The sequence below is a fragment of the Chlorocebus sabaeus genome, chromosome 26 (genome assembly GCF_047675955.1).
Source record: "Chlorocebus sabaeus isolate Y175 chromosome 26, mChlSab1.0.hap1, whole genome shotgun sequence".
Lineage (NCBI taxonomy): Eukaryota > Metazoa > Chordata > Mammalia > Primates > Cercopithecidae > Chlorocebus > Chlorocebus sabaeus.
Genome location: NC_132929.1, coordinates 35,070,123 through 35,092,859, shown reverse-complemented (window position 1 = coordinate 35,092,859; position 22,737 = coordinate 35,070,123). Strand labels below are relative to the sequence as shown.

At 40.4% G+C, this 22,737-nt stretch overlaps 1 protein-coding gene across 2 annotated transcripts in view; it reads right to left on the bottom strand.

Annotated features, from left to right (window-relative positions):
* Nucleotides 1–22,737, bottom strand: part of FAM81A (family with sequence similarity 81 member A) — an 89,021-nt gene that overhangs the window by 7,292 nt on the left and 58,992 nt on the right. For both annotated transcript variants that reach the window (XM_073012199.1, XM_073012200.1), the window contains exons 5-7: nt 9,777–9,906; nt 8,137–8,243; nt 1,802–1,937 (exon numbers count right to left, since the gene is read on the bottom strand). In XM_073012199.1, the coding sequence (XP_072868300.1) occupies nt 1,802–1,937; nt 8,137–8,243; nt 9,777–9,906 (373 nt within the window). The remainder of the gene's footprint in view (nt 1–1,801; nt 1,938–8,136; nt 8,244–9,776; nt 9,907–22,737) is intronic.

The following is a 22,737-nucleotide window of genomic DNA, read 5'->3' as shown; positions in this document are numbered from 1 at the left end:
ATCTCGCCATTGCACTCCAGCCTGGGAAACAGAGTGAGACTCTGTCTCAAAAAAAAAAAAAAAAAAAACATTCAATGAAATGTAAGTACAAGTGTATACGGCAGTTTCCAGGAAAAGTTAGACAGCTGATGTATATCCTTACTTCTTCCTTCTTCCTTCCCTTTCTGGAATTCAGCCAGAATGGCTGGAGCTCTAGCAGCTATACTGAATTACGAAGATATAGATCACTCTACAGTTGGCAAAAAGTTAAACTAGAAGGATCCTTGGTCACTGAGGACTGACAAGCTATCACATCAGTCCTGCATTACCTATACACAGACTTCTGTTATGAGAAATAAAAAATAAGTTTCTATTTCATGAAAGCCACCATTATCCTGGGGTTTACTGTTAGCTATTAAACAAATCCATATATAAATAGTGATTCAAAGACCCAGAATTATTAGTACAAATGTGTTAGTATAAATCCAAGTAAGTCAATCAGTAGATGTGATGGAAATACAGGGAAATACTTAAAAGAACATATCTAATATTTTAAATAGATATAAAATCATATACAAAAATTAAGTCTTTCCTTTTTTTCTTTTTCCTTTCCACATGCTTGGTTTTTATGGGAATCTGTGTCTGCCAGTGAGCTTGGAGGCCAAGACTGCAAACTCCAAGCTGTAAGCGGGTTATGGCATGATACTCCTCTCTTGATGGTGCTCAATGCGGAGTCTGCAATTCAACAGCTCCACATCTGGAGAGAGCAGAGTCAGAGATGTACTGCACCAGTCATATCAGCTCAATCGTCAATATCAAACAAGCGGAAACAGTGCAAGAAAAGGAAAGGGAGACGGAGATGTCATGCTGAACAATTAAAACCAACGAAAATTTGCTTGCCAGGTACTGGTTTGGGAGCATAACGATTTTGCATACTACATATGTAAGCCTTTCTTTTTCTTTTTTTTTTTTCTTTTTTTTTTTTTTTTGAGATAGAGTCTCGCTCTGTCGCCCAGGCTGGAATGCAGTGGCGCAGTCATAGCTCACTGCAATCTTGACCTTCCTGGGCTCAAGCTTGATTAGGGCTCAGCCTCCCAAGCAGCTGGGACTGCAAGCGTGTGTCACCATGCTCAGCTAATTTTTGTGTTTTTTGTAGAGATGGGGTTTCACCATGTTGCCCAGGCTGGTCTTGAACTCCTGATCTCAGGTGATCCAACCGCGTTGGCCTCCCAAAGTGCTGAGATTACAGATGTGAGCCACAGTGCCCAGCACAAGACTTTCTTGATATCGTTTTTGACAGTTCTACAAACCTTAGCTCTGTGAGAGACTGGGATGAAGGATAAGGAAAATGGGGGAAAAAGTGGTGGATTCTGTTTACATGTTGCACTGCGGTATCTCACATGTAGCTACAGTAGAATGGCATGATCTGGAGACAGAAATCTATTCAACACCAGGCAAAAAAAGCAAAACCAGATCAAGAAATTAAAACAAACAAGGACAAAGTTGGTAATTCTTTTTTTATGTAGAAACGCAGATGAACAATTTGGATCTTAAGGTTTTAGCTTAAGTTCCTCTTAACTGAAAGTACTGAAATTTTCTACTTAGTCTTTGTTAACCAAAAGAATTCAAAGTGTTCTATCTCTTTATGAAGAATACAAATAATCAATATGAACTATGGCAATGGATTTTAAGGCAAGAAACAATTGAACAGCTTTAGGTGGTGCCAAATAAATCAGTGATAAATTACTAGGTATTATCATTCAAACAGTGTAGGCCCCCATTGAATAACTTTACTAAATTATTGTTAAACATCAATACCTACACTGTTTTCCTTCACAATCAAGGAAAGCTGATCAATTTTCTGTAAAAGCTCTTTTTCTATCCGTTCTTGTTCCTGTTGCAACCAACTCCGTGCAGATAATATCTGGTTACTGAGTTCCTCAACTGTACCTTTAAATCTAAAAAAATAAAAATAAAAATAAATTGCAAGTTAGATGTAAAACAGTTTTTTTTTTGTTTTAAGTTCCAGGGTACATGTGCAGGATATGCAGGTTTGTTACACAGATAAACATGTGCCGTGGTGGTTTGCTGCGTCTGTCAACCCATCACCTAGGTATTAAGCCCTGCGTCTATTAGCTATGTTTCCTGATACTGTCCCTTGCCCCACCCATGTCCCCAGACCCCAGTATGTGTTGATCCCCTCTCTGTGTCCACATGTTCTCATTGTTCAGCTCCCACTTACAAGTAAGAACATGCGGTGTTTGGTTTTCTGTTCCTGCGTTACTTTGTTGAGGATAATGGCTTCCAGCTCCATCCATGTCCCTGCAAAGGACATGACCTCATTCCTTTTTATGGTTGCATAGTATTCCATGGTATATAAGTACCATATTTTCTTTATCCAGTCTATCATTGATGGACATTTGGGTTGATTCCTTGTCTTTGCTATTGTGAATAGTGCTGTAATAAACATATGTATGCATGTATCTTTATAACTGAATGATGTATATTCCTTTGGGTATATGCCCAGTAATGGGATTGCTGGGTCAAATGCTATTTCTGGTTTTAACAATTTTTTTAATGACATCATAATTTCCAACTATCGTATTTCTGGTATATATGCCAGCATTAAACTCGGCTCAATCAGAATTGCATGTTTACCTTTTCTTAGAATTGCACTTAGCACTAACTTGGGAAGCTGGCAAGACAGGAGAATACAACAGATAAACCATTTGATGGTTCTTCCTACTCACGAGGAGTGGGTGGCACAGGCACTGAGGTGACACGGCGGCACAGAACTGGGCCAGCTGCAGACCCCTGCAGTTCTGAGGGTCCACGACACTCCTGGCTCAGAGGACACAGTGTCTCTCATCTCCTCTTCTAAGGTCCCCTTCTTCCCCAGGCTCTTCCTTCTAGTCCCTTTTATCTCTTGGGACTAGAACCTGGCTCCCTTTCTCTCTAAAGTTCCCCAAATTGCCCTTGCCCTCTATGGATACTTCCTAATGTAAATCAAAAGAAAAATTGAAAGAAAAAATAAAACCCTCCCATCCTTCCATTCCTCTCCCTTCCCAAATTCCTTATAACTGTCCATACATGCTACCTCCCTCTTAATTACTTCTTTCCAGTTTTTATTATAATATGTAATAAAATACAGAAGAATGTATGTGACGTAGACATGTGATTTAAATAATGATAACATGAACACCCATTGTAGTAGAGCCACCACTTGTCCTGCAGTATGTTCTCTTCTTCTTCCTTATTAAGAAGCCCTCAAATGTCAACTGGGTACATAGCTGCCTAGCCAGAGACCACATTTCCCAGGCTCCCTTGCGGCGAGGTGGAGCCTCGGGATGCATAAAAGTCATAAGCATGGCTTTCCAGTCATATCTTTAAAAACAAAGCTTCTGCCCTGGACTCTTTCCCTGTCCCACGTTACTGGGAAGCGACAAGGACTGGAGCCTTGGAAAAACCACACTGAGTTGTGAGTGCTGCCTGCCTCCTCCGGACCACTGATTTCTGCACTGTTATGTGAGAGCCAGCATGGAAGCTAGCCTGTACCCTAAGTACACAACCGTGAACCCCCACCAGGTTAAGACACAGAACATTGCCAGGACCTTAGAAGACCCAAGTGTACTCTGCAATCACCCCACAACCCAAGAAGTACTCATTAACTGGAATTTATTGTTCTTTATCATTTTATTCTATTGGTTTGGATCCTAAATCAGCATATTTTTCAGCATTTCTTTTTTTTTTTTTTTTTTTTTTTTTTTTTTTTTTTTTTTGAGACAGAGTCTCGCTCTGTCACCCAGACTGGAGTACAGTGGTGTGATTTCGGCTCACTGCAACCTCTGCCTCGCAGGTTCAAGTGGCTCTCCTCCCTCAGCCTCTTGAATAGCCGGGACTACAGGCACACATCACCATGCCCGGCTAATTTTTGTGTTTTTTTAGAGACAGGGTTTCACCATGTTGGCCAGGCTGGTCTCCTGACCACAAGTGATCTGCCTGCCTTGGCCTCCCACAGTGCTGGGATTACAGGCGTGAGCCCCCTTGCCTGGCCAGCATTGCATATTTTTAAATTTAATATAAATGGAACAGTACTACAATATGAGTTTTCTACTTCTCTTTTCACTCAGCGTATGTTTGTGAGATTCATTCACGCTGATTTGTAGCTGTAGTGAACTCATTTTCATTGTTGAATAATATTCAATTTTGTGAATATACCACAGCTTATCCAGTCTTCTGTTAATGGACATTTGTTTTGGTTTGTTTTTATCCATCTTTGCTATTAAAAATAATGCTGTTATGGGCCGGGCACAGTGGCTCACACCTGTAATCCCAGCACTTTGGGAGGCCGAGGTGGGCAGATCATGAGGTCAGGAGATTGAGACCATCCTGGCTTACACGGTGAAACCCCATCTCTACTAAAAATACAAAAATTAGCTGGGCGTGGTGGCATGTGCCTGTAGTCCCAGCTACTTGGGAGGCTGAGGCAGGAGAATTGTTGAACCCGAGAGCTGGAGGTTGCAGTGAGCCGAGACTGAGCACACTGCACTCCAGCCTGGCAACAGAGCGAGACTCCGTCTCAAAATAAATAAATAAATAATAATAATGCTGTTATGAAAATACTGATACATAGCTCCTGGTTCACATTTGGAAGAGTTTCTCTAGGGTCTGAACATGTCCAATTTTTCCGGAAAACACCAGACTGTTTTCTAGAGTGGTTGTACTACTTCACATTTTACTGAGTGCTATAAAGAGGTCCGGTTCTCCACATCCCTGCTAACGCTTTCACATATCTGATGTGAATTTATGTCCTTTGGATCTTTTCTAACATTTGGAAATTATACACTCAATTTTATTCTTTTAGAATAGAAATTTTAATATATACATTTAATTTATCAAAGTCTAAAGTTATTCAATGTCTCTAATTTGATTCTGAAAAACTCCTAAGAATAATTTCGGAAATCTTCCTCCTCATTTAGATGTTGTCATTGACTTATATTTTAGTTGTGTTTTGATCCTCTGCAAATTCAACTTTAATATTACCGTTTGTTTAGATTTGCCCAATGTTCATCGTATTCTTTGCTCATCCTTTCTTCTTACATTTTGAACCTTCTTTTTGTATTATTATTTTTTTTCTTTTTCTTGTTTTTTCTTTCTTTTCTTTTCTTTTTTTTTTTTTTTTTTGAGATGGAGTCTCACTCTGTTGCCCAGGCAGGAGTGAAGTGGCATGATTTTGGCTCACTGCAACCTCTGCCTCCTGGGTTCAGGTGATTTCCAGCTACTTTCATATTTTTAGTAGAGACAGGGTTTCACCATGCTGGCCAGGCTGGTCTTGAACTCCTTACCTCAAGTGATCCACCCACCTAGGCGTCCCAAAGTATTAGGATTATAGGCGTGAGACATGGTGCCTGGTCTCTTTTCCCTTTCCCTGAAAGCTGTCTTTTTATTTATTTATGTATTTATTTTATTTGTTTTTCAGACAGAGTCTTGCTGTATTGTCCAGGCTAGAGTGCAGTGGTGCAATCTTGGCTTACTGTAACCTCCACCTCCCAGGTTGAAGTGATTCTCCTGCCTCAGCCTCCCTAGTAGCTGGGACTACAGGCACACACCACCACGCCCGGCTAATCTTTTGTATTTTTAGTAGAGACAGGGTTTCACCATGTTGGCCATGCTGGTCTCGAACTCCTGACCTCAGGTGATCTGCCTGCCTCAGCCTTCCAAAGTGCTGGGATTACCACTACATCCAGCCATGAAGGCTGTCTTTTTAAAATTCCATTAGTGTAGTTTGTTAGTACACTTTGAGTTGTTTGTTGTTGTTGTCGTTTTTGTTTTGTTTTTTGAGACAGAGTCTCATTCTGTCACCTTGGCTGGAGTGCAGTGGCTCAATCATAGCTCACTGCAGCCTCAACCTCCTGGACTCAAACAATTCTCTTGCCTCAGTCTCCTGAGCAGCTGGGACTATAGGCATGCACCACCACACCCAGCTAACTTTGAGTTCTTATTTGTCTGAAAGATCTTTATTTTTCCACTGGCTGACAATCAATCAGCCTCTCGTATCTGAAAGTACCAGACCACCTTCTCATCATTAATATGGCTGAGGAATCAGCGTTGGTCTAATTTCTCTCTCTGTTTTAAGACCTTTCTGTATTTGGTGTGCTGTCGTTTTAGAGCACCAAACTGATATGTCTAGACTTGGCTTTTTACTTATTCTACTGGAATGTATTTGGCTTTCTTTTTCTTTATTATTATTATTATTTTTTTTTTTTTGAGACAGAGTCTTGTTCTATTGCCCAGGCTGGAGTGCAGTGGTGCGATCTCAGCTCACTGCTGCAACCTCTGCCCCCTGGGCTCAAGCAATTCTCACGTCTCAGCCTCCGGAGTAGCTGGGATTACAGGCCCGCGCCACCACGCCTGGCTAATTTTTGTATTTTTAGTAGAGACAGGGTTTCACCATGTTAGCCAGGTTGTTCTGAAACTCAGGTGATCCATCCGCCTCGGCCTCCCAGAGTGCTGAGATTATAGGCATGAGCCACTGCACCCGCGCTGTATTTGGTTTTCTAAGTTTGAGATTTCTCTTTCATCAATTCTGTATGCTTGTCTGCCATTCTCTCTTTTGACACTGCTTCTCCCCTATTCCCTCTATTATCTCTCATAGGATTCTGATTAGGCATAGGTTGGGCCTTCTCACTCTATCTTCTTCTATTTGTGTCTATTGCCGTCACAAAAGACCCCTGCGAGCTGGCCTGCCTCCCCTGCAGCCTCATGCCCCACTGCTTCACCCTCACTCCCTGTTCCAGTCACCCTCGTCATCTTTCAGTTTCTTGCATGCCACATTCCGCCCACGACGGCTGTTCAACCTCGTATATTCTCATCCTGCTCTTTACATAGCAAAGCTCCATTCACTCTCCAGCTCTCACCTCCAGCATCCCTTCCTCAGGAAGGCTCCACAACCAGGCCTCTCACTCATTCTCACAGCACCGCTGAATGAGTTTCCTGTGGCTGCTCTAAATAATTACCACAAACCTGGTGCCAGAAAACAATACAGATTTATTCTCTCGCAGTTCTGGAAACTGAAAGGCTAAAATAGGTTTCACTGGCATGAAGTCAGGTGTCTGTAGGGCGGGTTCTTCTGGAGGCTCTGAGGGGAGAATTGGTTCCTTGCCTTTTGCAGCTTCTAGTGGCCTCCTGTGTTGCTCGGCTTGGAACCCTTTGCCCTGTCCTCAAAGTGCATCACTCCAGTCTCGCTTCCATTATCGCATGGCCTTCTCTCTTGACTCCTATTGCCTCCCTCTTATAAGGACTCTAGTGATCACATCAGGCTCATCAGATAAAACCCATTTTAAAATCCATAACTTAATCACATCTGCAAAGTCCCCTTTTGTCGTATAAGGCAATATATTCACAACTTCCAGGGATTAGGACACGAAGATATTTAGAGGACCATTATTCAGCCTACCACAACCACGAACCAAACCTTCAACGTACTTACCACCATTAGCAATAATATAGTAGATGCTCATTTACATCATTGATGAATAGTCATCAGCTCCCTAGACTAAACTCCATAAGGATAAGAACAGAGTCTGGTTTGTGTTCATTACCAGGTCCTCAGCCCCTAGGCCAATGAATACGCAATATGTACTTGTTGAATGAATAGGTGGATAATTATCCAAACATAAAAAACAATAATTACGAAGGAAAAGTGGCAACATGCTACATGGAAACTTTTCTTTTTAACTTCCATTATTGTTTTCAATTTGTGCAATAAATAAAAACCAAGAGGAAAAAGATTGTAGTAATGCATAAACTCATACAGAACTTTAAGTGTGTGTTGTTTTTTTTTTTTTTTTTTTTGAGACAGAGCCTCGCTCTGTGCCCCAGGCTGGAGTGCAATGGCGCAATCTCGGCTCACTGCAAGCTCCGCCTCCCGGGTTCACGCAATTCTCCTGCCTCAGCCTCCTGAGTAGCTGGGACTACAGGCGCCCGCCACCACGCCCGGCTAATTTTTTGTATTTTTAATAGAGACGGGGTTTCACCGTGGTCTCGATCTCCTGACCTTGTGATCCGCCCGCCTCGGCCTCCCAAAGTGCTGGGATTACAGGCGTGAGCCACCGCGCCCGGCCTTTAAGTGTTTTTTTAAATAAATAGATTGCTTACTTAGTGTCCAAAAGCTGAAGCTGGTGGTTACTGTCTCTGTGGGACATCTTCAGTTTGGTGCTCTGCTCTGATATTGACAAGTCCACTCTGTTCAAAAGCTGAGAAATCTGGAAAAGAAACCTTGCTTATAAATATCACATCTAACATCTTCAGATGCAACTTCAGAAAACATTTAGTAAGCCATATTCTAGTCAATGGCATTAAGATTCGATCTAATTTGATACATTCATTTATGAGTCTACCTCATCTTCCCACCTCCATTTTCTTCCTTATATACCCATTGAAAATCAAGACCAGTAGCACTGCCAAAATATTCATCACGCACTAAACACTTAATTTTACATATAGTTCTCTGATGAGCAAGCCCAATTCCTGCCCAAGACCACAACTTCTACCAGTTGTCATGAAATACCGTCAACCTTACTTTGGAATTTCTACCATCAGTGTAATGGCTAGTCATAGAAAATAGAATTTTTATTGTTTAGAAAATCCATCAAGGTCTCAGATTTACTTCCACAACAAGTCAGGTCACCAGTCAATATAACTTGTAGACTATCTCCCTCCTGTTCCTTTCTCACACCACCTACCCATGCCCTTTGTGCCCCTTGTAATACTGGAATTTAACAAAAGCTAGTCCTGTGTGAAATTTCTGTCTTTTCAGCAAAAATTAGAATGTTCCATGTTCCTTACTTAAAGATTCATGGTATTTGTCAGATCCAGAAGAAAGAGAAAGCAGGTCTCTTTTGATGGATATCTGTACATATTTTACTTGGCTCGGTTATAAAAAAGCTTATGATTTCCTTAGCATCTCTTCTCTGGTATAATAATTCCATCCTCACTCATTCTTCAAAAAAGAAATTCTTATTGGATTGTCTTTCTATTCTTTGTCATAGTTATATAATATCTGTATTTTTCACATAAGGAGCTTTATATTCTTATTAGAGATAATTAAGGTATAAATGTATTTAATCCAATAAGTTAACCAGATGCTCCTGTTTTACTGGAATAGTCTCTTTAAACGAACAGTAGCAAATAAGGTAGATACTGTTGAAAAAATCCTAGAAGACAGGCCCTATGATGGCAAACGGAAACTTTTAAGTGGCCAAAAAACAAACTGAAATGCCAAAAGTTTTGCTTTGTGAAATTAATCTGTGATGTGTGAGGTCAAATACTCTCATATTCATTAACCTGCCTTCGCTCTAGCTTTGCCTAATTTTGTCCCACATACAGACTATGTGATGAGGTAGCACATACAGTGAGTCCCAGAGAATACATTATTTCCTGAATCAAAAATTGGGACGAGTGGCATGTAAAGGAATGCTTGATCACTTACTTGTGAAAGAAATAACTTTCAAGGTGTCATTTAGAATTTCTGGAATGTATTAGTTGTTCTAGGAATGTGGTGGTAGGGGGAAGAATTAGGACTATACCAAACAATGTTGGTGGTTCGGTTGCCAGACACATGAAGGGCCACTCTAGTGAAATAGGAACGGAAGAAGCAAAGAAAAGATGCTTATGATTGGCATAAACCCATGCTAGGTGCCCCAGCTGGTTTCTCCTGTGAGAAATAATCAACACCATGTTATTCTTAGCTAAGAACAAATTACTCGCTTCTAAAAGCTACCTGAAACAGGTCGTACCTGTCCCTCTGCGTCTTTGATTTTCGTTTCCAGGATAAGTTTGGCAGCCTGCTGTTCTTTGTTCAAGTGCTGGAGCCCCTCATAGGTCGTTTTGTGCTCTGCAGAAAGTCTGGCTATGCTGGCATCACATCTGTCCAGACAAAGAACAAAGCTGATTCTTATTAAAGTTTAAAAACATGCGCAAAAGCTTCCTTACACACTCTGAAATGCAAAACCCACTCAAAGAAACTGCACTATCAATCATTCTTTAGAACAGAGGCTCGAATGAATTCAGAGAACTGGCCTCATTATGGTTTTTAAGCTAAACCACAGGGGTGTTGCTTAATAAGGCTAGAGATGCAACCACCAAAGAAATAAAGTCTTTACAACGATCATGAGTACAACACTGTATGTGCAGCAAGAGGACAATACAAAGAGCATAGCTAGTGTGCCGGATGTGGTCTGTCACTCTTCAATATCACCCCTGCCTTTCAAAGTTGGGGGCCTCCTTGGATTTAGGAGGCAACTTCTACCACGTTGGAAAATACTACTTCTAAACTTTGACCAAATCACTTGTAAGGCTGTATAGTATGAGTGGGGTCTAGAGCAGGGGAAGGCTTTGCAGCCAGTTCAAGCTGTAGTAAAAGCTGCTGTCCTGTGGGCCTTGCAACTTGGCAGATCCAGTGGTACTCAAAGTATGTGTGGCAGATGAGCTGTGTGGGGCTTCTGTGAAGTCCTAACAGGAGAGTCACAAATGGACCCTTAAGAGTTTAGAGCTAAGTAATACTCTGTTCTGAGACAACATTTCTCTCTTGAGGAGAAGCTGCTGGCTGGCTCCTGGGCTCTAGTAGAGACAGAATGCCTCAGAGTGGGACATTAGGTGAGTCTGCAATCGGAGCAATCCATCATGAATACCACACTAGAAGGTGGGCCTAGAACAGCACTCCATCTTCAAGGGGAAGGGCTCAAGCAGGTTCAAAAGGCACAAGTAAGTTACAAGAGCCCAGATTCCCACCATGGCATCTATTCCTGCTACTCTCTTTCAATCCATGCCTATGACTTCTTCATCTTCTCCCTCCTGCTGCTTGGGAGGCTGAGGTTGAGGCAGGAGAATTGCTTAAGCCCAGGAGTTCAAGGCCAGCCTAGATGACACAGCAAGACCCTGTGTCTACAAAAAGATAAAATGATCATACAAAAAAAAAATCTGTGGCTTCTAGAAGAGTTCTTGATGTCTTGACGACGTGGTGGACTGAGGGAGAAAGTTAGGCCTGGCTACAGATGGTCACGCCCAGTATGCTGACACCTTCTGGAATAAGACCGCTGATGCTTACAGGTCCACTCAGGAGTAGCCCTAAAGACTGTCAGGAAGGCAGAATTTCATACAATATATTGGGAGACTCATTTTACCTGGAATAAGAGATGGCCAGACATTCAAGGAAAGTGGCTAAGGGTTAGAGACTAAGGAAAAAAACTGGAGGATTAGTGACAAGGAAAAGAGTTTATATACATGAATCATTCTTAAGTGACAAAACATTTTTGCTCCTTGTAAATGCTCTTTGTATTGTAGGGACTGAAGCCCCAAATTATACTTCCCAGACGTCCTTGCCAGAAGTCTTCTGAGTTAGATTCTGACAGTGAGAGGCATTTATACAAGACTCAGAAGGTAGAAGAGGAGAACCCTTTATTCTCCCATCAGTGGTGGGCAGACACAGGGGCGAACTGCAGATGTGAAGTGTACATCCGCTTTCAGGCACACGCCATCCAGCAAATCACTTACTTCCATGCTATAGGCAGCTAAGATGATCAATGACTCCTTTCTGTGATTTTCTTTTTTTTCTTTTTTTTTTTTTTTTTTTTTTTTTGAGTCAGAGTTTAACTCTGTGACCCAGTCTGGAGTGCAGTGGCGTGATCTCAGTTTACTGCAACCTCTGCCTCCTGGGTTCAAGCCATTCTCCTGCCTCAGCCTCCTGAGTAGCTGGGATTACAGGTACACGTCACCACACCTGGCAAATTTTTGTATTTTTAGTAAACACGGGGTTTTACCATGTTGGCCAGGCTGGTCTCAAACTCCTGACCTCTGGTGATCCACCTGCCTCAGCCTCCCAAAGTGCTTGGATTAGAGATGTGTGCCACCGTGCCTGGCCCTTGTCTTAATAATTCTAGACTGGACATAGTTGAAGATAGAATCAGTGGATTCAATGATAGTAGCAAGGAACTCACTCAGAATGTAGTCGACAGAGATCAAAAACATGAAAAAATAGTTAAGAAACATGGAAGTCAAATAGAGGGATGCTAACATGAGTCAAGGAGGAGCTCCAATAGAAGGAAATAGAGACAATGGCAGAGAAGCAATATTTGAGGTGTGAATCCCAACAATTTTCCAAAAACTGAAGAAAGGCATGAATTTTAAGATGTTTAATGAATACAAACTGGGATAAGTAAAAATAAATAAAGCATGGGGAAATTCAGATAACCAATGATAAATATAAAACCTTAAAAGCCACAGACTAAAGAGAAGTAACCTACTAAAAACTACCAAAAACTGACAATAAGACTGACAGCCCACAATAGACATAGGAGACAATAGATATCAGAAGATAATGGAGACATATCTTGTAAGTATTGAGGGTACATAACCTATCATCCCAGAATAAGTACAAAATAAAGACTGTTTCTAACATGCAAAGATTAAGAAAGATATCACCCACAAACCAATACTGAAAAAGTCACTAACGAATGTACTTCAGTAAGGAGAAAAGAACATCCACAAAGAAGGAGTAGGGTGCAAGAAACGATGGTGAGTAAATGGGTAAAATTGTGGTAAATTTAATTTATTATTGACTCTAAAGATAGTAAGCTACCAGCTCAATTATTCCAACATTCTTATAGACTCACTTTGCAACAACCGTTCTAGAATGTAAACTGCATGCAAGGAGACATTATATATGGCTTTTTCGTCACTAAAACCCTAGTACCTAGCATACTGCCTTGCATATGGTAGAGGCTTAATAAATATTTGTGGATGAATGAATATAAGGAAATATTTAGTATGCACTAGGTACTTGACATGTTATTTCATTAATCCTCACAAATCATTCCCATGTCATAAATGATGATTAAAAATAATGCCAAATATAGACCCTGATTTTTTATTTTGAGTTCATAATTTTTTAGCAAAATATTATTTAAATCATATTTGGGGAAAGCTGAGGTTTTTAAAATACCATGAAATAAAAAATATTATAGTTTTTTAAAAAGACATTATTTTCCAGTCCAAACATAAACTTTCCAGATAAACATGATCAGGTATCACTACATCAGACCAGTTTCATCACCTTTACAAAGCTGTTTGAGGGACAGACTGTGTTTTAAAATGTAGTTTGAAAAGGTCTCAAAATTATTCTGAAGACTTCACTAGCTATCACTTGGCTTCACTGCTGTGTCTCACTTGGAAACAAAAGTACTATAACATACATTTCTATTAATACAACAGTGGCTAGGGCTGGGCACGGTGGCTCACACCTGTAATCCGGTACTTCAGGAGGCTGAGGCAGGTGGATCACTTAAGGTCAGGAGTTTGAGACCACCTTGGCCAACATGGCAAAATCCCATCTCTACTAAAAATACAAAAATTAGCTGGGTGTGGTGGTACACGCATGTAATCCCGGCTACTCAGGAGGCTGAGGCACAAGAATCGCTTAAGCCTGGGAGGCAGAGGTTGCAGTGAGCCGAGAATGCACCATCGCACTTCAGCCTGAGTGACAGAGTGAGACTCTGTCCCAAAAAAAAAAACAACAACAAAAAAAAAAGTAGCTAAATACATTGAATTACAGTACATAGATGTAGCAGAATACTCTATATCGAATTAAAAAGTATGCTAGATCTATGTGCATACTGGAAGAGTGTCCACATATATTGTTATGTGGAAAAACTTATGTTGCAGAATAGTACATATAATACTTTGTAAAGTTAAAATCACACTATTAAGTAACTTATTAGACTACAAACCATTATATCATTGTAATGATAAACTATTATCTTATTATTACTTATGAGAAAAGTCTGAAAGGACAGACACCAGACTGTTAACATTAATTACCTCTAAGGAGTAAAACAGAGCCAAGAGATGGGAAAGCTTTTTTTTTTTTTTTTTTTTTTTTTTTGCTTTTTTTTTGGTTGACAGGGTCTCACTCTGTCACCCAGGCTGGAGTGCAGTGGCACGATCTCAGCTCACTGCAACCTCCCGGGCTCAAGCAACTAACCTGCCTCAGCCTCCTGAGTGGCTGGGATTACAGGTGCCCACTAACACACCCAGGTAATTTTTGTATTTTTAGTAGAGACGGGGTTTTCACCATGTTGGCCAGGATGGTCTCGATCTCCTGACCTCCGGTAATCCACCCACCTCGGCCTCCCAAAGTGCTGCCACCACTCCTGGCCAGGCTTCATTTTTATTTTGTATATTTAATTGCATTTCTGATTCTTTCCTACCACTACCCATCCCTTGTGTACTTTTGTAGATAAAGAAGCAGGCGGGGTAGGGGACACAGAGAAGAGCACAAGGTAGGATACCAAAGACTCCCATCAGAAAACACAGCTGGGCATGGTGGCTCACACCTGTAATCCCAGCACTTTGGAAGGCGAGGTGGGCAGATCACCTGAGGTCAGGAATTTGAGACCACCCTGGCCTACAGGGTAAAAACCCATCTCTACTAAAAATACAAAAATTACCTGGGTGTACTACTACTGGGTGTACCTGTCTCTACTAAAAAATAAAAAATACAAAAATTAGCTGGGCGTGGTGGCAGGTGCCTGTAATCCCAGCTACTCAGGAGGCTGAAGCAGGAGAATCGCTTGAACCCAGGAGGCAGAGGTTGCAGTGAGCTGAGATCGCGCCATTGCACTCCAGCCTCGGCGACAGAGCAAGACTCTGTCTCAAAAAACACACACACAGTGAAGTCAATTCTGGTTTTCTTATATTAAAAATAATGTTCTTACTCTCAAATGTTTCAGAAAAAAAATCCATACATGAAAGAATAATACAGTAAATGACATACTGTTAACAATTGGTGAATTTTGTAATTTTTTATAAATTTAAAACTATTTCAAAATAAAAATATATTTAAGATAAAAGGAGGAAAGCAATATTGCTATTTCATCTACCATTAAATCAAAGACATCATTCCTGTCTTAAAAAGAATTCATAAAAGACAGTCTCAGGGCTTTAATATAGCTGTGTGCATGGCTCAGCAGCTTTAGTTAAACAAGAATTTGCAATGAATCTAACCAGTTTTCTTACTCATCCTTAATGCTTTACATCATGATGAACAATAATGTACTCATTCCAAATTTTCCCTTTTTGGGTCTTTGGACAGCTGTTACCTCCCAGGTACAGTTTCAGGTTGTGGCCATCAGGTAGCAGAGTGATTCTATTGCTAGGCTTTCCCAATCACTGGTGGTCAGAAGTTCATCGAAAGTCCCAAACTCTAACGGGTATGACTTGGGCCACACGCTGATGCAGAACTTCTCCGTCTGCATATGACATAGTGGCGTAGCATACCAAACACAATGACATTTAAAACATCAGTCTGGTCGCTCATTTTCCATATTATTGTAATTTTTGTATACATACATAATGATTGTATATATGTATCATTAAACCCTTTATAGCTGGCAGTTATTTAATTATAGTACCATAAAACTATAGGACACTTTATGTCCCAGGGTATTGTCAAAAATAGTAGAGCAATATGCTAGTAATTAGTGGAGCCTAAGATTTGGGTGTGAAATCAACAGAGGAAGACAGCGTAATAAAATATCAGGGAAATACCAGTGAAAGAGAGCCCTTCCGAAACCACTGTCATTGCAAATGATTGCGCCCGTTTCCCAAACTGTACTGAGGAAGTGACATCAGAGGCTTCACACTGCAGGGTAAACAGACATCACTAAAAGAGTCCATTCAAGTCGCTAAACAAATAAACATGCAAACAACCTCAAAAACAAGCTTAGGGGGCTTGTATCCAGAGTTGCTACAATATATTATCTAAAATGGCCAGGAAAATGTGAACTACACTCAGGGGGAAAAGAACAGGCAAACCAACTGCCTGTAAGAGGACCCAGATGTCAGATTTTAAAAAAGAAAACTTCAAATAGCTAATATAAATATAAAATGAGCAAGCATAGGATGATTGAAACCACACTTTAAAAAGTAAAGGAATGTATAATAACAATGTTTCTTCAAATGTAAAATATTAATAAAGCTATAGAAGTTATAAAAGAAAAAGAAGAAGAACCTAATGGAAACACTGGAATAAAATATTGACAGAGGGGCTCAACAGAAAATGTGAATAGGTAGAACAAAGACTGGCAAACTTGAAAATAGGCGGATAGAGATTATGCAGTCTGATGAACAGCGACTAAAAAAAGAAAGAAAAAAAATGAAGAGAGTCTCCAAAAAAAAAAATAAGACACCATTAAATGCACCAACATATGCATAATGAGAATAATAGGAGAGAAGACACGAGGCATGGTGGCTTACACCTGCAATCGCAGCAACTCGGGAGGCTGAGGCAGGAGAACTGCTTGAGGCCAGGACTTTGAGACCAGCCAGGGCAACATAGTGAGACCTTGTCTCTAAAAATAAAAATAAAAATACTTAACTGGGCATGGTGATGCATGCCTACAGTCCCAGCTACTCAGGAGACTGAGGTGGGGGGATCACTTGAGCCCAGTAGTTTGAGGTTACAATGAGCCATTATCCTGCCACTTCACTCTAGCCTGGGTGAAGAGTGACACTCCAACTCAAAGGAAAGAGAGAGAAAGAGAAGAGAAAAGAACATAAAAAATATTCAAAAAATAATGCCTGAAATGTTATGAAAAACATTTCCAAAATGTTATGAAAAACATTAATTGATACAAACAAGTAGTTCAACAAACTCCAGGTAGGGCAAATACCAAGAGATCCATACCAGACACATCATGGTCGGGCACAGTGGCTCATGTCTGTAATCCCAGCACTTTGGGAGGTTGAGGCAGCCAGATCACTTGAGTCCAGGAGTTTGAGACCAGCCTGGCCAACATGGTGAAACCCTGTCTCGACCAAAAATACATAAATTAGCCAGGTATGGTGGTGCACGCCTGTAATCCCGGCTACTCAGGGGGCTGAGGCATGAGACCCACTTGAACCTGGGAGGCAGAGGTTGCAATGAGCTGAGATCAAGCCACTGCACTCCAGCATGGGTGACAGGGTGAATATGTCTCAAAAAAAGAAAAAGAAAAAGACATAGACATAGACAAAGAGAAATATTTGAAAGCAGCAAGAAAAAACAATTCCTCACATACAAGGGAACTAGAATAATATTAATAGCTAATTTTTCATCAGAAATAATTGAGACCACAAGGCAGTGGATGACATATTCGAGGTGCTAAAAGAAAATAAACTGTCAACTAGGAATCTTACATCCAACAAAATTACTTTTCAAAAAAATAAGGCAAAATAAAGATATCCCAGAAAAACAAAAAATGAGAGAATTCATTGTTAGAAGACCCACCCTAGAAGAAATACCAAAGTTTGTCAGGCTAAAAGCAAGTGCCCCAGACAGTAATTTGAATTCTCATGAAAAAACACAGAGCATGGGTAAAGGTAATTATGTAATTATAAAGAGCAATATAAATGAATATTTTCTCTCCTGTCATAATTGATTTAAAAAGCAATTGTTTAAAATAATATGCATACAATTGTATTGTTACATACATAGAACAATGTACATTACATTACAAATTTAACATATTTGATAACAGCACAAAGGAGGTGGATGGAGCAAAGCTGTATTGGGGGTAACAAAATGACAACACATGGTGTCATTTCAACAAAATGCTAGCAAACTGATCCTGCAATATACAAAAAGGATTATATATCATGATCAAGTGAGATTTATTTCAAGAATGCAAGTTTGCATTAACATCAGAAAAGCAATTAGTGTGTAATAAACCTTATCAACTGAAAAAAGGACAAACCCCACATGATCATCTCAATAGGTGGAGAAAAAGCATTTGACAAAATCCAATACCCTTCATGATAAAAACAATCAACAAACTAGGAAACTAGGAAAAGAAAATCTTTCTCAACCTAGTAAAGAGCATACACAAGAAAATCAACACTTGGGCTGGGCGCGGTGTCTCACGCCTGTAATCCTAACACTTTGGGAGGCAGAGGCAGGTGGATCACTTGAGGTCAGGAGTTCAAGACCAGCCTGGCCAATATGACGAAACCCCATCTCTGATAGAAATACAAAAACTAGCTGGGCGTGGTGGCAGGCACCTGTAATCCCAGCTACTCGGAAGACTGAGGCAGGAGAATCACTTGAACCTGGGGGGCGGAGGTTGCAATGAGCCAAGATCGCACCACTTCACTCCATGTGACAGAGCAAGACTCCGTCTCCAAAGGGGGGAAAAAAATCCACACCTAACATTCTACTGAATAATGAGAGTATGGATACTTTCACCTAAAATCAAAAATAAGACAAGGATATCTGCTCCCACCACATTTATTCAACATCATACTGGAGGTTCTAGTCAGGGCAATTAGGCAAGAAAATGAAATGAAATCCAGATTGGAAAGTAGAAAGTAAAACTCTATTTGCAGATGGCATGATCTTGCATGTAGAAAATCTTTTTTAAAAATCCACTAGAAATTATTAGAAGTAATGAATGAGTTCAGTAAGGTTGCAGGATACAAGATCAATACACAAAATCTACTGTACTTGTCTACAGTGGCAATAAAAAAACAAAAAGATTTGCTATTTACAGTAGCATCAAAAAAGAATAAAATACATAGGAATAAATTTAAAGAAGTATGAAACTTATACTTTTAAAACTCCAAAATATTGTTGCAACATATTAAAGATGACCAAAATAAATGGAAAGACACCCACATTCGTGGATCCAAATACTTAATTTTGGGGCCAGGCATGGTGACTAACACCTGTAATCCCAACACTTTGGGAGGCCAAGGTGAGAAGATCACTTGAAACCAGGAGTTCAAGACCAGCCTGGGAGAGACCCTGTCTCTACAAAAAATGAAAAAAATTAGTGAGATATGGTGGCACATGCCTGTAGTCCCAGCTACTCAGGAAGCTGAGGTGGGAGGATTGCTTGAGCCCAGGAGTTCAAGCTGCAGGGAGTTGTGATCACGCCACTGCACTCCAGTGTGGGCGACAGAGGAAGATGATGTTTCTAAAAAAAATTTTTTTTAAAGAAAGGCGTGTTTTTTTTTGTTGTTTTTTTTTTTTTTTTTTTTTTTTTTTTGAGACAGGGTCTTCCTCTCTCTGTCACCCTGATTGAAGTGCAGTGATGTGATCATAGCTCCCTGCAACTACAGGCATGTGCCACCATGCCCAACTAACATATTCATTTTTTCATAGATACAGAGTTTTGCTATGTTGCCAAAGCTGGTCTCAAACTCCTGGCCTCAAGCAATCCTCCTACCTTGGCCTCCCAAATCCCTGGGATTACAGCCATGAGACACTGAACCCACTGAAAGACTCAATATTTTTAAATGGCAATATTCCCCAAACAGATCTACAGATTCAACACAGTCCCTATCAATATTCCAACTGGTTTCTTTGCAGAAATTGACAAACTGATCCTAAATTTTTTTTTTTTTTTTTTTTTTTTTTTGAGACAGAGTCTCTCTCTGTTGCCCAGGCTGGAGTGCAGTGGCGGGACCTCGGCTCACCGCAACCTCCGTCTCTCAGGTTCAAGAGATTATCCTGCCTCAGCCTCCCTAGTAGCTGTGATTACAGGTGGCCGCTACCACACCTGGCTTAATTTTTGTATTTTTAGTAGAGAGAGGTTTCACCATATTGGCCAAGCTGGTCTCAAACTCCTTATCTCGTGATCTGCCCACCTCGGCATCCCAAAGTGCTGGGATTACAGGCGTGAGCCACCATGTCCAGCCTGATCCTAAATTTCTTCTTCTTCTTCTTCTTTTTTTAAATTTGAGACAAAGTTTTGCTCTGTCACCCAGGCTGGAGTGCAGTGGCGTGATCTTGGCTCACTGCAACCTCTAGGTTCAAGCGATTCTCCTGCCTCAGCCTCTCCAGGAGCGGAGATTACAAGTGTGCGCTACTACACGCAGCTAATTTTTGTCTTTTTAGTAGAGATGGGATTTCACCATGTTGGCCAGGCTGGTCTCAAATTCCTGACCTCAGGTGATTCACCTGCCTTGGCCTCCCAAAGTGCTGGGATTATAAACATAAGCCACTGCACCTGGACTGATCCTAAATTTCATAAGAAAATACAATGGACCTAAAACAGCTAACACAATCTTGAAAAAACAGGATGAAGTTGGAGGACTCACACTTCTCAATTTCGAAATTTACCACAAAGCTACAGTAATCAAGACAGTGTGGCACCAGCATAAGAAAAGAATTGGGAATCAATGCAATAGAATTGAGAGTCCACAAATAAATTTATACACCTATTGCCAAGTGATTTATTTTCTTTCTTTTTCTTTCTTCCTTCCTTCCTTCCTTCCTTCCTTCCTTCCTTCCTTTCTTTCTCTCTCTCTCTTTCTTTCTTTCTTTCTTTTTCTTTCTTTCTTTCTCTCTCTCCCTTTCTCTCTCTCCTCTCTCTCTCTTTCTCTTTTTCTCTCTTTCTTTCTTTCTTTCTTTTCTGAGATAGAGTCTCGCTCTGTTGCCCAGGCTAGCGTGTGGTGGCGAGATCTTGGCTCACTGCAACCCCTGCCTCCCAGGTTCAAGCGATTCTCCTGCTTCAGCCTCCTGAGTAGCTGGGACTACAGGTGCAGGCCGCCATACCTGGCTAATTTTTGTATTTTTAGTAGAGACGGGGGTTTCACCATATTGGTCAGGCTGGTCTTGAACTCCTGACCTCCTGATCTGCCCGCCTCGGCCTCCCAATGTGCTGGGATTACAGACGTGGCCACCGCTCACAGCCGCCAAGTGATTTTCAACTAGGGTGCCAAGACAATTTGATGGGGAAAGAATAGACTTTTCAACATATTTTGCTGGTATAAATAGATATCTACGAGGAAAATAATAAATGTGGAACCCTACCTTATACTATACACAAAAAAATTAACGAAAAATCGATCAAAGGCCTAAATGTAAGAGCTGAAACTTTAAAACTTAAAAAAGAAAATATACGCATAAATATTTGTGACCTGGATTATGCAACAGTTTCTTAACTATGACACCCCAAATACTAGCAACTGAAGAAAAGATAGATGTTAGATGTAATCAAGATTAAAAATTTTTAAGTTTCAAAAGACACAAGAGAATGAAAAGACATCCCTTAGAATGGGACAGTAATTTTTCAAATCAGATATCTGATAAGGGAATTATATCTAGAATATATAATTTTTAAACTCTTACAGCTCAATAATAAAAAGACAATTACCCAATTTAAAAATGGGCAAGGAATCTGAACACTTCCCTAAAGAAGATACGGCAATGACCAGTAAGCACATTAAACAATGTTCAACACCATTAGTCCTCAGGGGGATGCAATCAAAACCACAATGAGATACCCCTTCGAACCCACTGGGATGGCTATAATCAAAAAGATAGGAAACAACTGTTAGTGAGGATGTGAAGAAATCGGAGCTCTCAGACACTGCTGGGGGCAATGTAAAATGGTGGCCATTTCCGCAAACAAGTCTAGCTGTGCTGTTCCTCAAAAGTTAAATATAGAGTTATCATGTCACTCAGCATTTTCATTCTAGGTACATATCCAAGGGAAATGAAAACCTATGAGCACACAAAAACAAATAGACAAATGTTCACAGCAGCATTATTGAAAATAGTCAAAAGTGGAAGCAACCCAAACTTTCAACTGATGAATGGGTTTTTTAAATGCAGTACACAATGAGGTACTAGGCAGCCATAAGGAGGAATGAAGTACTGATACATGCTACAACACGGATGAACCCAGAAAACATGATGCTAAGTGTCAGAAGCCAGTCTCAAGGGAACACATTCACTCGAAATGCTCAGAAGAGGGAAATCCATTAGAGAGAGAATGTAGGCCTTCCATGGACTGGGGAACTGGGAAGGCTGGGGAAAAATGGGGAGTGATGGCTAACGGGTATGGGGTTTCCTTTTGGATGATAAAAATGTTCTGAAATCAACTGTGGTGATGACTACACGACTATGTGAATATACTAAAAACCATTGAATTGTGTGCTTTAAGTAGTTGACTTATATAGTACCTGAATTAGCTCTCACTAAAGCTGTTCAGAGAGAGAGAGAGAGAGAGAGAGAGAGAGAGAGAGAGAGAGAGAGAGAGAGGAGAGAGAAAGGGGGCCATCTATCGGGCCTTCAGGTCTGATCAAGTCCTGTTTAGAACATGGTATGCCACGTGAGCTAAATGTGTATCTCACCTCCACAGAGAACTTGCCTTTGCCCTTCTGAGCTGGATTTACAGCGAAAAAAATCAAGGCCCTTTTCTTACTAATTACATCACCAATGGACCCATAAAAACTATAAAATTAAATATGAAATAATATAGCAATCTAGTAACTTAAGAATACCACTTAAAATGTTCATAGCCCTCCAATACAATTACATAATACAAGAAAGACAACAAGCTTTTCCAAAGAATTTTTATTTCACATGAATTCATTTCAACAATCAAGTCTCATCAGCATTCCAAAGACTAATATAGCTAAATAACAAATAAAAAATATCCAGTACTTATAACAAACATTTTTTATGCCTTTAGAGTGAAAGTTTTTGTTACAGGAAAGGAACAAGTTGGATAGAGAAGTTGGTAAGAAACCGAAGAGTATAAGATTCCTGAAAGTATTTTAAAATAATTATTCTACTTTGTATTAGCACCAGCATCATAAGGACAATGTCACTGCTCCTGCCCGAGATGATACAGCTACCAGTGGTTGCAGGCCCTGTCCATCGCAGGCAGGGCACCAAGCCTCTCACATGTATTCATCACTTGATCTTCATCTGCA